We start from the raw sequence: 14,422 nt of genomic DNA on the forward strand, positions 1-14,422 counted from the left end.
ACAGAAGGAAATGCATAAGGAATTATCGTATTTTCATGTTAACTGTATGCCTTCAATTACAGGTCAAGGAAGAGAAAGGGGAAAACCACCACAAACTGTAGTTCTACAAATAGTTTAAGAACATATAAAATGGCACTGTCACCTTCTCTCTGCTCATACTCATCCATTTATCTTCTGCTCCTTTCTCCTCCCTTACCATTGCACAAGTCCATGCAAAACAAAAAACTAACCCAAACCAAGGAATTGAGCGGGCTGAAAACAATCCTGGCAAAAAATACAAATGAAAGCAAGGTGTTTTCAGTTGGATCAATTCCCTAGTCCATGTCACCTGACAACCACACAAACACTTCAGCTGGCAAAGATTCAAGAGGAGCTAGACGGGCAGAGCAAGCAGTAAGAAGGTGAAAGCAGGACTGCCTGTTTCTGTGGCAATGTCAATGTACAGCGCTGGTGGAATCGCTGGCCCAGCTTCGCTCGGTGCTCCAAGTCAAATGCTTGCACTAGGACAGTGAGAACCTGCACCCTGGCTAACATCATCTGAGCAAGCGGTAGACAAGGAAACTTCAAGCACACACTTTAGAAGGTCCATTCAGTAGAAAACAGAGCAGAGAACGGAGCCACCAGCACCATCCAGCTATCACAGTCTAAGGATCTCTAAAATGGGAGGCCAGAGAATTACTCTTGTGCAATTATCAGGGAGTCACTAACTTACAGAATCAAAGCAACAATGTGGACATCAAATCCCTAAGAAGAGGTGCTTTGGGACTTGTTATGCAGAATATGATTTTGTTTAACTTAAAACTTAAGATGCCATCTTCATAAATCTGACACTGTAAAACTCTAGCTTTCCAGACAGCAAGAAATATATAACAAACCAAGTCAAGTTCACAGGATTTTGCCAGCATAGCAATGTCAAGCGGAAAAGTGGTCTTTTCACACCCCTAAGTGATGTACTCTCAATGGCAGCACTTTCTAGTGAAAAATGGTGCTTCTCAAACTTTACTTGGACAGCAAAGCTTTCAGCTTTTGCTAAGTCACACAAACACAACACAGAAGGCATTTTGTTGTTCAGATGACATTCATATTGTACTCGGGAAATAGCTGGAATGTAACCTGGAGACCCTGATGTAATGTTAGACCTCCTTAGATACTATCCAGGAACAGGGTATATCAATACCAGGGAAACCTTAAAATACTAAGTTTAATTGCTGTCACTGTGCTACAAAAGTAGTTGATAAACAGCTAGCCAAAAAATCTATGGCACAGGATGTCTATCCAAAACACTAGCTACTGCATGGAGGAAGATGTGCGGATAGGGAAAAAAACCCTAAACATGGCATTTAAAGACATACAGTACTGTCAGTGAATGACATTTGAATGCAGGTTCAACATACAGATCAATCAGTCAGCTGGAAACTGTTTAACAGATGACAACAACACATAGGAATTTATGACACAATATGTAAGTAGTTAATTAAATGCACACAAATGAAAAAGTGCAGCTCAGATCCAGATCACAAGATAGGTGGACGCCGCTGTGCTGTTTGATAAGGGGTGTGCGGCCTTATGGTTACCATCCAATACACTGCTTGACAGACCACGTTCTCCTGAATTTCAGCAGTTAGGAGTGGGAGAAGAGTGGCTAAGCAGGAGCGAGACCCTGGGAAGATCAGCCAACTGCAGCTGTACGAGTTCCTGAAAAATTAATACTTTTCCTCTTGCTAAAACTCAAAACAGACTGATATCTGAGGTGTCCAGCATTCCAAACAAACGTGAAGACTGCTTTGAGGCATCAGAGAATTCGCAACTGTTCTAGCTACCAGCTGACAGACAATATTTTTTTTCCTGAAGTGATGAAAAGCTAAAGCAGTCCATGAAGTATAACTCTTATTTCTAATACCTACCAAAAATCAAGCTTGCAAATTAACTTTTCTGGAAACCTAAGTTTCTGAATATATTGCCAAAACTGCTGATAAGTAGCTCCTCTAAACATTCAATCCCAAATTTCAATATTGCTACTACTTTCTGTTTTTCTGAGAAGTTCTTAAGCCATTGGATTTTTAAATGCTTGGGGGTAATACTTACATTAAGACTATTTGTAAAAAAAAAAAAAAAACAAAACAAAAACCAACCTTCAAGTGCACCTCCAGTGCCACTTGGTATCTTCACTTTGTTTTCATTTTTTTTGACTGTGTGAAATCTTTAAGAGGTAGAATTAACCTGATAGGATGGGGTTAAAATATATCCCTTCCAGATCCGCGTGTTTATGGACGGCTGATATTTGGAAACCTGGATATTTGGAAGTTTCCTGGAGGGAAGCCATCCATCCAGGAAAAACACTACTCATTTTAATGTCGGAAGAAGAAAATAATTGCATTTATCTTGGTAATATTACACTGCGCTATTACAATGTCTGTCCTGCACTGGTGAGCCCCAGCCTGGCCCCAGTATCTTGAGAGGTCTCACCAGTGCTCAGCAGAAGGGAGCAATCCCTGCCCTCACCCCTCCGGCTGCCCTTGGGCCATCATGGCCTGGGATGTGGTTGGACCTTTTCTACAAAGCTGCTTTCTCTTCCAGTGAATCCTCCATCGTCATTATCCTCCATTAGTCCATCTCTTGAAGGCTTTTTCCTCCCATCTTCTTCCTTAGTATTACTATTTGATGTCTAACCAATTGAACTGCTGACTTTCCTGTCAAAATGAGGACTTCTTTTCGTGGGTGAATGCCCATACAGGTCTGTAAGGATCGATGTGTGCCTGTATTTTCTTCGTTCTCTGAACAGCATGTGTACTGCATGATGCACTGTAAGGCTGAGAGGAGGAATCAAGCAATGGTAATTATCCATCCTGAGTCTCTGCAAAGAACGTTTACCTGCTAAGCTATGGTGTGGTCAATGCTCCAGACACAGAATACTTAGGCAGCAAAGTTTGCCAAACATATAAAATCTGGTGCGGGCTTCAGTGACTCGTGTACGGTTTTCCATATGGCACACTGCTCTTCTGGTTTACTGAGAGGGAGCCAAAGTAGGTTTTTTCCCTCCAATCCTGTACATCTGCCCACTAAAGGGGGGCTGAGGCAGCCTCACCCAGACTGGTCTATGAAGGGAGAAAAACTTGCCCCACCTGTGAAGCAAACTAAGCATCTCAGTAAGATATTTTATAAGGCTGCCTATTAAAGAGGAAGGGGAGGGAGGAGACACAAGATATCATCTACCAAAAATCACACACACCATTGAACATGGTGAGGAATTAAACAAATTACTGTCCCAAATGATCAGTCTAAAACTCTGAACACTGGGAAAGATTACAAATTTCCTTTGTCAAAGCTCTACAGCAAAAACAGCTAGAGTAAATAGTGGTTGCTATATGGAAAAATGAGTTGAAAATCCTTTACTGCCAGGGACTGAACTAGGCTTCTGTCATGCAAGCTACAAACAGGCTGAAGTACCCAAAGTAACCAACGTGCAGACTCTAGCACCAAGAAAAATAGTTTTCAGAAGAGTGGATCCACTCGCATAATAAATGACAAAAAGAGTTCCATTTCTTTAAGACACAAACAAACAAAACCCCTTGTTCCCAATCTTGTAAAGAAAAAAAAGTAGTAGATTCTCACATTCAGTACTTCCTGCCGTAGAGTTGCAGGCTCCACACAGCTGATTAGACGAAGCAGGAGGTCCATCATTGCTGATGTATCTATATGCTTTAGCACCAGGCTAATAAATTTGTCTTTTTTCCTCAAAAATGCAATCACCTAAAAATAAAAGTGTCATCATCAGTTGCTAGTACAACATACAGACATGGCACACAGAAGTTCCTACACTTCACCTTGTCTCAACCAACCAATCTTGATGCAAAACGGCTACTAGGTTGAGAAATTGTCCAGACAACGAGAGAACAACATTCTCATTTCAAGACAATACTAAATCACATCTGTTTAGCTATCTTTTCTTTCCTCTATGCCACAAAGAAACCCAAGCCCACAGAAATAAGAGCATCAAGAAGCTGGTGAAGCTGGAGAATTTTCCATTCCACTAAGGCTCTCTGGCAGCCTTCGTTTAAGAAAATCACTTTTGAATTGGAACGCATGTATTCCTAAAACAGTGTTCAGCTCATGTTTCCAGCACCCCTTTTACAGGCATGAGACCGAGGCATTGTTTATGTAATGAGATGATTCTGGGCAACGATCAAAGGATGCATCAATATGCCTTAGTATGAAAAATAAAGCTTTAACTGTGACACAGGAATATCCCAGCTACTACAGATCTAAACCCAGAACTATGCAAAGGTATCTAAATGAGCCAGCATCTCTCTCAATTGAGGAATCCAAAGAACTTTTCAAAGGCTACATTTCAATTCCAAACTTAAAGAGCACAGCAAGCTATTTTTCAGCTCTAAGAACACAAGATCATGAGGGTAGCAATGATACTGCCATACAACACAAACAATGTTAGTGAATTAATTTGTGCTTACATATCAGGACAAATCTAATCACTACCTGTTCCGTTTTTCTTGCAATGAGATTCCCAATAGTCTTACTGAAGAAACTGGCAAGCAAAGGGTTCAAAGGAGGCTCGTGATCCAAGAAGTCATAGAGGATATTCAGCAGAGTTTCATCCCCTCCTAGCTTGTCATTGATCTGCGGCACATCCGAGGTCAGCAGTTCACAGGCTGTGTTTGGATATCTGGAAGGACAGAACCAGAGCAACTAAAGGTGAAATGAAAACTCTCAAGAAAATCTTCCCTTATTAAAGTTATAAAGAGTAGGAGGATCACCCTTCCGGGGAGCAGGGGGGAAAAGAATATCACACAAGAAAAAAAGAGTCATCTACATTAATGGCGCATTTTAAGGAAACACTGTTTCCTGTAGCACATCATGTGAGTTTGTTTTTTTGGGGTTTTTTTGGGGGTTTTTTTTTGTTTTTTACAGCTGAATTATGCATCAGCTGCCTTCAAATTGCAGTTAGTTCTGATTTTTAAAAGTGATGCTTAATCAGTTTTAATACACTTAAAATCTCTTAACATGAATCCATTTGCGCAACTAAAGTTAACCCCAAAATTGAAGGTTGATCTGAAGAATGCTTATTTTAGCAGGTTTCTGTAACGTTTCTGAAAAATTCTTCCTTCCATGACTGGAGCGGAATTAAAAATAAGCATCATATTTTATTTTTTAAATTAAGAGGACTAGAATTTAGAGACAGAACATTAGATCTAACACAAAACGCGTAACAAATAAGCATACACTATGTACAAGCAAGGAATTCATAGCCAACCTTTTGAGTTTCAATTTTTCAGTAATGTCTATATCTGTAAAATTGTTTTTCAGAAAATATTATTATGCCTGCTTTAGATAATTTTTCTCACTTAAATCAGAATATGAAATTATATTTGACAGCTTATGAAATCCTTTTTGTTTCCTGACCTTGCTTCTTGCTCTTCCAGGCGGTACTCTCAGAAATAGGTCACATTTATGATCAGAAAAGGTAATAACGTGTTTACAATTATGTTTATAATTAGACAGTCTCAAAGTGCATACATAAGAAACAATAATCTAAACTCAACACAAAAAAACTGCTTTTGGGGGACTGTTAGTTTTGCTAAAAGAGTAAAGTTTCTTCAGGTTGAAATTCTACATTAAAAGCTAACTCCACCATATAGCTACATGGCACTGTTTTGCAAACATTTTACTGATTCAGTCTCTCCATTACTCATGCTATGAAGGAATTAAGCAGGGGATGGGAGGCTGTCACGCTACAACACCAAAATTCATCTAGCTATTTTTTACTTTTTTAAAACCTCATTTCAGCATTTCAGTGTTAGTGTCTTAATTTCATATTCTAGCTACTGTCCATCTATAAAAAGGGCTTAAGAGAACTCCTTCGAAAAAGACCTATTCACCATCACACAGAGCTTATTGTAATCAGAAACAGCAACTCATTAGTGCTGTGAAATTCAACCTAGCACTGAACTTTAACACTATTTTCACAGTTTCAATGATATATATGATCCTAGAGTCAAAAGGCAGCTGGATTTTATTTTTAAACCATGATTTACTCTTACCCACTAATTGTTTAAAGACTCTGACAGGGCACGCTTGAGTGGTTCAGCGGTTCTAAGCACAAAGCAGCAATTCTGAACACCAAACTTCCCACTGAGTGCCAGTTCTTATCCATGTTTCCTAAAGTAGCTTTGATTTGTTATCAAGTGATACAGTTTAAAAATAAAACCTGTCCTTTACAGTTTGAGCATCTTCTCTGTGTAAGCTGAGCTGGTTATCTTTTTTTTTTTTTTTTTTCCCCCAAAACAAAAAGAAAATTTACTACAGATTTTAGTAACGGTCAACTAAATTAATAGCAACATTAAAAAAGCTACAGAATACTCTTGCTGCAAATGCGTGTTCATTCTTTAAGTAGTGCATTCACTTTCCAAATAAAAATTGTGCCATTCCGTAAGACAGAAACCCAAGAGATTTTCTGCTTTTAATAGTTATGCAAGGTCTACCACTTTTTGTAACTTTAGACACAAGCCAACATCAAGATCAATATAAAACACTCCTGCAATATGACTGTTTCTACAACACAAAGGGAATACTTTCACTTTTGTAAAACAGTGAAGCTGAAACAATCTTACAATATGCAGCAAGATTTTTTTTCCCCCTAGCCTCAATCTCAAAGGAAAAAACCCACCCAGAAAAGAGCTGTGGAAATGACTAGGTACCTCTCTCATCTCTACCACCTTTGCAGTAAGATCTGTGAGTGTGTAACAGAATCTGGGTTGAGCGTTTATCTGGGTTTTTTTCCTCTCTTAGTCAAAATTAGTTAGGTTTCTACTCTGAATCTCATTAACAGAAAATCAAGAAGAAATCTTAACAGCACCTCCCAAACTTGAAATGGAACCCTCTGCTCTGAGCTTTGATCTCCCACCTTCCTAGACACAGCACGTTTCACACATCTGGCAATGCTTCCTAAGCTGGTGACTACCCATCAGGGAAGAAATTGTGGAATTATTGTAGGTCTTTGGAAATTTCAGCTCAGTTCTTGGAGTGACAAGACAGACAGATTGCTGGAAGTCATGCAAATGGAACAGATAGGAAAAATATCATGTCATTGTGTGAACTGACAGCATGCTCGTATCTCAAGTACAGCATGTTTGAGCATGCCATCGTATAAAGACATCACTAGGACCATCATCAGGGACCAGACACCAGGAAAAGATTTTTTTCATTCGATCCCACGTGGCTGTTCTTGGCACCTCTTCTGTGAAGAGACCTGCAGCTCTTTCTTCAGCTGTCCACCTGCCTGTTCTTCCCGCCGGTTTGCCTTAGCTGTACCCAGGAGTTACGTACGTGTGGCTTTCATCCCAGTGTTGTACATGTGGCTTAACTGGCAGGATGCTCTGCTGGCCCTTGGCTCTTTTCAGGTCACAGCTCAAGCTGGAGCTTCCTTTCAGTTATTGTGCTTTCAGGTGCATAGCTTTATGCCCACCTCTACTCTAGTAACTGTTATTGGTTTGCTTTTCTTACATTCGTTGAATAGAATTTTTATTTTGGAAGAAATTCCACACCTCAACCTTCCTAATTTAAGCCTTACTTTACTCATCACACTTCCATTTGGTTCTTAACAAGGAGAATACATCTTGCCCTGGTAGTATATAAAGGGTGGAGACAACAATAACTTTTCCAGTATATATACTGCATTGCTTTGTGTAGAGCCTTGTGCTTTCGATCATGAACACACACTCACGTTCACTGTTTATCGAGTATTTTGAGCATACTGCCCACAAAGACTCCAAAGCCCTCCCTGAGATGTAAAAGCTGACTTGAAGCCCACCAATGTGCACATGTAACTTGGGCCATGAGTCACTACACAATCAGCACTGACTGTATTTGCTTTATTACTGCTTGGCCATATAACATAATTAAATCTTTCTACCTTTTAACTAACCTAAGTAAGTTTGTATTATCAACTTTCTACATTTATAATTAATCTCCCCTCTTATTTCACGTGCGAATATATCAAACAGCACAGGACTCAGCAGTGCAAAACCAAAAACCTGGAACTGCCCATTTTTCCTTCACCTATATTTCTTTTCTTTAAACAGTTATTAATTGATGACAGAACCCTTCTCGGTTATCCCATGACAGCTTGTTTTCAACAGTCTTTGATAAGGGACCTTATCTTTTTGGACTGCATTTATGCCACATGAGGCGTATCACCATTATCCATGTGTTTCACTGACTCCATCAAACTCAGCTCCTGAACTAAGCCTGACTTCCCTTTACAAAAGCAGTACTGTGAGAGCCTGCATTTAGAGAGGTGTCTATGAATCATAATGCAATACCATAAATTCTTCAATGTGCACAATGCAGAAGCCAGATTTACTGGCTCACAGACCCTTCTTAAGAACCGGTGTCCTATTTGCCGCTTCCAGTCCACTGGTTTTAAGACTGACCAGGTGAGCAATTTCATATTTTAATTCCTTTAGATCACTCGGGTGAATACCAGCTACTCCTAACAATTATTCTACTGATTTTGTTCCACAGATGCTCCAATTTGAGACAGTTTCTCAGACTATTCCCCTGTAAAGAAAGATACCACTTGGGAATCTCCCAAGAAGTCTCTAAAGTGAGTACCAACACGGACAGCTTAGTTATATTTTCTGCTATGGTCCTATCTTTCTTTCACATGGGTCACCCATCTACACATTCTTAGAGAGGCTTCCTTATTTTGATGGGTTTACAGTGGTTTTGCCTTTAGCAAACTGCTTCTCAAAAATCCCTTTGTCCAGTCTCATGGATTAACTCTCCACTATATCCTTTTTCCATATCTGGACACAACTTCCCTTTTGTGAGGATGTCCTTTTACCTGTAATGGATTATTTGTTTTTAACAAAGCCAGTTTTCTACATTAGGATTTTTTTTAAATCTTTGTAGTACAAGCTCTGCATTTACCACGAGCTACTAAAATGTTTCCAGGCCAGCTGTGAGCTTTTTACCCTTTCACAGTACCATTTACTTCCTAACTAACCTCCTCATATTTATGTAGTTCCATTCCTAAAAGTTAGAAAAACAAACCCCAAGCCCATGATAATGCTGTTATGTCTTTTTTGCTCCTATGAGGATGTTAAGTCTGAGTACATTATGGTTACTGTTACAAAGTGATTTTACAACAGTTATATTTCTTAGAGCCCCCAAGCGTATATGAAGACTTATTTCTCCTTTTTCTGGCTCATTGCTCCATGCAAAAGTCATTCACGATTCCTAAAAACTCATGCACCGTGCCTCCCTGTGATATATATCCTGTCAACAGGCGGATAAATGAAACCTCTCATTGTTATAGCACATTCTGCTCTTGCAGCCTTTACAGTCTCCAAGTTTCATGCAGTCAGATCCAATACTTCACCCTTTCTATTTAGGCACGGCATCCCAACCCATAAGTTTTCCATGCTGCAGCTAACTTATCTCACTTGACACTCAGCCCTCCATCCCCTAAAGCCCACTCTTACACCAGCAGAATCTACTCTCCCCTTCCTATAACCTGTACTTTCATTACTGCATGGTCTCAGCAGGTTTACGAGACTCCGTAGTATGTCAACAAGTTCATTATAAATAGACATTACAGTTCAAATAGTTTATACGCTTCTTTGATTGCTACAGGTCTTCATCTCGTTGCTTAGTTTCACATGCTATGCTTACATGGGGATTTACTCTTGAGTTCTCCTCTTTGCAGTTTCCCTTCTGAACTTTACGGACTTCCATCCTACTGACCTGTCAAGAATAAATAATTTTGATGATTCCATTTCCACAGCATGCATCATTGAGCAGCATGCCCTTCCAAACCTAGTTTCTCCCCTGTTCCAGTTTAGAAACTTCCATAACCTTTTCTTAAGAGTCAAAAATTGGATTCCATTTGGATTTAGACAGTCCATTCTTCCTGCTTAGCCTTTATTTATTCCAAAAGCTTCCCCAGTTTCTAATAAGCTTAAACCCTCTTTCCCCTCTCCAGTGCCTCACCATGCTTTGAAAATGCTTCTCTGCCTAGTCTACCCAAGGTACTGGAAGCATTTCCAAAAAAAACCCAGCCTTAAGATCAGCTCTATTTGTCCTGGCAAGCAGGTCATTATGCAGTTCTTGTTGCCATCCAAGACTCAGATAAGTATCTGTCTATAGTATATAACACACTTCCCACCACTATACCAGCTTTTCGAGCAGGCACCTTACGGGCTGCTCTTAGAAGAAGATATAATGCTGCCATCTGATGAAGAGATCGGTGAGTAAGACTGCTAACTTAAGGCCTTCCCAACAAGATTTTCTTCTATCTTGCCAGCACACCAGACCACAGCACTGGAGGCTGGCCTCTTCCCACCACTGTCTACCTTTGTCTGTGCCTCCTCATCAGCCAACCTGGCCTTGAGCTGCCTAAACCACACGCTACCTTCAAAAGTTGATGAAAAGGCATATAATCCTGCATGTGAAATTCAAGGATGCCTGGGAGTAAACACTCTCATACTGAGCTTCCCTCTTCATTTTGGTTTGCATTAAGGATTTTGCTTCTTGAGAAATTTTTGGTTTTCCCCACCTTCTCTTATTCTTAGTCTGTTCGGTTTCAACAGGAAAAAGTTTCCACTTCCACCCTTCAGCACACAGGATCAGAGACATAAACCGCCTTCTGACAGTAGCCACAAAAGTCTCAAAAAGAACAGGACTTAAAAATATGGTCTGGTTAACTGAAGTAGTATTCTGAAGTGAAACAGACAATGTATGAATTAGGACTGGCATGGTACTGGAATCCCTCATTCTCTCCTCTGGCAAAATACACCCAGATTCCAGCAAAGGACCACAAGTCACACATTATTCAGCATTTCCTCTGCTCATTAACTCTTAGCACTAAGGAAAGTATTGCCCATTTTCTTCAATCAGATATTTTGGGTTTGAGTTCGTCTCAGGTTAGCTGTGCAAACAATATGGATAAAGGGCTGCAGTAAGCTCAGAGCCTGTCACCCCAGGAAAAGCCAGTTATTCCGATGTAATACAGGAAATGCAAAAAGTCCAAAGACTGTTGTGTACCACATCCCTGGTTTAAGAGTACCTGTACAAAATTTGCATTTGTAGGACAACAGTGTAAAACTAACACTCCTGGTTCCTTCTGGCAATTCACATTTTATAGCAGAGGCCTTGCAAAAGCAGCCATATAATATTCCAAGTTACTATATAACCTATTTCCTGGCATTCACTTACCTGGAAATAGTCACCTAAACATAGTTGATCAACTATCTCGCCTAATAATAAACCTAAACAATACTACCATTTCTTCTGTGGACTTCAAGCAACAGCAGCAATAACCAACACTGATCCATTCCCACAGTGACAAACTTGCCCATTTTTATTTATTTATTTATACACAGAGGAGCTTTTTATTTTTACATAAACTTAACAAAGAAAAACAAACTTCCCAAATCCAAAACATAAATATTTTCAAGTATACATTTAGTTAAAAATGTATAAACACAACTTGTTATGAGAACCAAACACATCTAAAGAGTTCACCATCATAAGAAATAGGCTTTTTACACAGTTAGGCTCTCTCCCTAACTATATGATCACTGAAATCAGCAGGTTTTGCATATGCAGCACATTGAAAATATTACATGTTTTACTCACTGTACAGCTCACTTTCTTTTGTGGGCTTGGCTACTGAAAACCAATCAAATTTAGAAATTTCTCAGAGCAGAATGCTTTTTGCTTGCAAATTTGATAAAAGTGTACTAAAGGTACTTTTGAGATACTAATTATTTTGCTTGTAAAGTTTTGAACAAGCAGCAAGAGTTGTTTTTTTTTGGTTTTTTTTTTTTTTTTTTAGACAAACTCAATGTTAAACCATTAAAAGTACAGAATCAAGCTTCTGAAAATTCACTACAAATAACAAAATGCTGTGAAATATTTCACAGTACTAGAAAGCCTTTCTCCCACGACTGAAAAGGTTACATCCATCTCGCACCAGAGCATTTCCAACATCAAGATCTCTCATTCAGTTTTCTTCGTATGGGACAGAAAACAAATACCTACTTGAAGCGGACCTTCTCATCCATATCCACAGGGGGCTCATGTGTGATGAGGTTGACCAGCTCCTCCATGCAGTGCTGCTGGCAAAGAAAGTCCAGCAGCTTGCGGTTCTGAGCCTTGCACTCCTGTAAGATGTCATCTTCATCCATCAGCTCGTGAAGTGTCACATCTTCTTTATCCAGCAGCTTGTCCACATGTGATGTTGTGTTCAAATCAAACTTCCAGAACATGTTGATGGGACACAACTAGCTATAATGCAAAAGAATATGAGTTAATCTTCCATCTTTGCTATTTATTCCATCTTTATAGTTCTGAGCAGAATACCTTAGTATAGCTGCCAGCCAGCTTGTAAAAATCAGGTAAATTCTGTAAACAAAATTAGCAACTTTTCACACCAGAAAACTAACACAGCTTCGATTACAGCTGTATATCAACAACAGACACAATATACGCATGAATTAACTTTAACTGCAAGTAGCTGGAACTAAAAAACAAAGATTATGTTCACACATAAATGCTTTGTTGGATTAGAGTCAAGGCTGGTCACAGATAGAGAAAGCAGGCTACTGCACTATAAACAATTTGCATTAAAGGGTTTGGGTTTTTTTTGTATTATTTGTATTTCAGAGTCATGCTCATCAGCCATGATTGCAACAATCAATGATTTATGGAAGTGGAAGAAAGGCCTCCAATGTATATAGAACAGCAAGAGATAGACCATAATAGCAAAGTATTTAAAAAAAAAACAAACAACAAACCACCAACCTACTGGACACTGCAAGCAATTAACAACAGCAGCAAACCTAGAGCTGAATTGCTAATAAATATAAACCTTATAGAATACTAGAATATGCTATTAATCTCATAAATGTCATAAAAGTGTAAAACTGAGTGGTCTTTTGTGGTGCAGAAGAGTGTATTTTGTTTACCAATAATATAAATGGGCAAAAGGATACTATAAATCAAATCTAGAAACAGAAGCTGAAGGAGCAGCGTCCTTTTCCTACACATTCTAGATCTCAAGTCTTCATACATACTTGCTGAAAGGAAACCCTTCTCACCATCACCTTCCCTCACAGGAAGTTTCACATGGACATTTTACATCATCCTAACTAAATACAAAAGATTTTGACACAGTTCTTTGCAAAAGTGGTAAACCGAGATACTGCAAATAACAAAAAAGTGACAAACTATTAAAGACCAACTTGAGCTGGAGCCTAGTCCCACAAAACTACAGTAAGTTAATCTTTCATGGACAGTGATCAAACCCTGCCCCAGCTGCATTTTTTGCCCCCTCCAAGTCTCCATGGCAGTGCTTGGGGACCCCCTGCCCGAGCAGGATTCCCTTAACCCTGCTCGCAATGGTTCAGATCGTCCCCTCTGACGTTCCCTCTCTGTATCTGCTGCACCTTGCAGGAGCCTTCAGTGTGTGACCAGAATCATATGCTGTACTTCAGATGAGGTTTCACTATTACCATATAGATTAGCAAGAATATTCCCCTTCAAACAGGTTTTGCTAAATATAGAGCACTGCACTTTGTATTACTCATTTTCATCCCACTCCTACCCCTAACTCTTTCCTTCCTTTTTGTTATCCTGATTTTTCTCTATATGAGCTCTATTAATTACATTTTTCCAGTTAGCTTCCTCAATACACTTCAACTTTTAGAATAGTTATTAATTACATCAAAACAAGAGACAGTGTTCAGACCATCCCTAAGAAACTCTTCAGTGGTCTTCCTCTTAGTATTTTCTCTTATAATTCTGTCCTTTACCATCTTACCTCATGATCAGCTAATTCACCACAATTCCTCAATGAGCCATAACTTTTCACAATCCTGTTCTGGCTATTGTACCAAATACCTTAATGATCTCCACAAAGAAACAAGATTTACCAAAATTCTTTTATTTAGACTATCAGCTGCCAAAGAAAGAGCTCAGATTAGTTTGGCACAATTTAAATTACTGATTTTCATTTCATTTTGCATTGTCGTATCTTTTACTGTTCCCTACAGGGAACAAATAAGGAGTAATCTTCATTCTTCCCCAGTAACACTTTCAGTGTCTTCAGAGAGTAGAAGGTAACTCAAATTCCTCATTAGTAGACGTATGTACTTCAAAAAGCAGCTAAGTCAGCTAACTATCTGAGAATTTGAGTACAGCCTTTCATTTCTGGCTCCCGTTTAGTGTTTCAGACTAAATTCTTCCCCAGACACTGTCTCATCCTCACTCAAACCCCATGGCTCTGCTACATGTACAGAAGCCTAACAAAAGGAAAAAACCAGCTTCTGTATGAAGGAGCCCCATGCAGGAAGAACAGTCACCTCCTGGGTCTGTATGCTAGGCAGATCAGGCACAAGGAGGG

The 14,422-nt window shown here is 39.3% G+C and overlaps 1 protein-coding gene across 3 annotated transcripts in view; it reads right to left on the bottom strand.

Moving 5' to 3' along the window:
- The window catches only part of PPP6R2 (protein phosphatase 6 regulatory subunit 2), a 123,146-nt gene that overhangs the window by 61,500 nt on the left and 47,224 nt on the right, over positions 1-14,422 (bottom strand). For all 3 annotated transcript variants that reach the window (XM_030013014.2, XM_030013017.2, XM_030013016.2), the window contains 3 exons: positions 12,061-12,306; positions 4,495-4,681; positions 3,613-3,750 (listed from right to left, as the gene is read on the bottom strand). In XM_030013014.2, the coding sequence (XP_029868874.1) occupies positions 3,613-3,750; positions 4,495-4,681; positions 12,061-12,287 (552 nt within the window). In that variant the 5' untranslated portion in view covers positions 12,288-12,306. The remainder of the gene's footprint in view (positions 1-3,612; positions 3,751-4,494; positions 4,682-12,060; positions 12,307-14,422) is intronic.

This window comes from Aquila chrysaetos, chromosome 5 (genome assembly GCF_900496995.4).
Source record: "Aquila chrysaetos chrysaetos chromosome 5, bAquChr1.4, whole genome shotgun sequence".
Lineage (NCBI taxonomy): Eukaryota > Metazoa > Chordata > Aves > Accipitriformes > Accipitridae > Aquila > Aquila chrysaetos.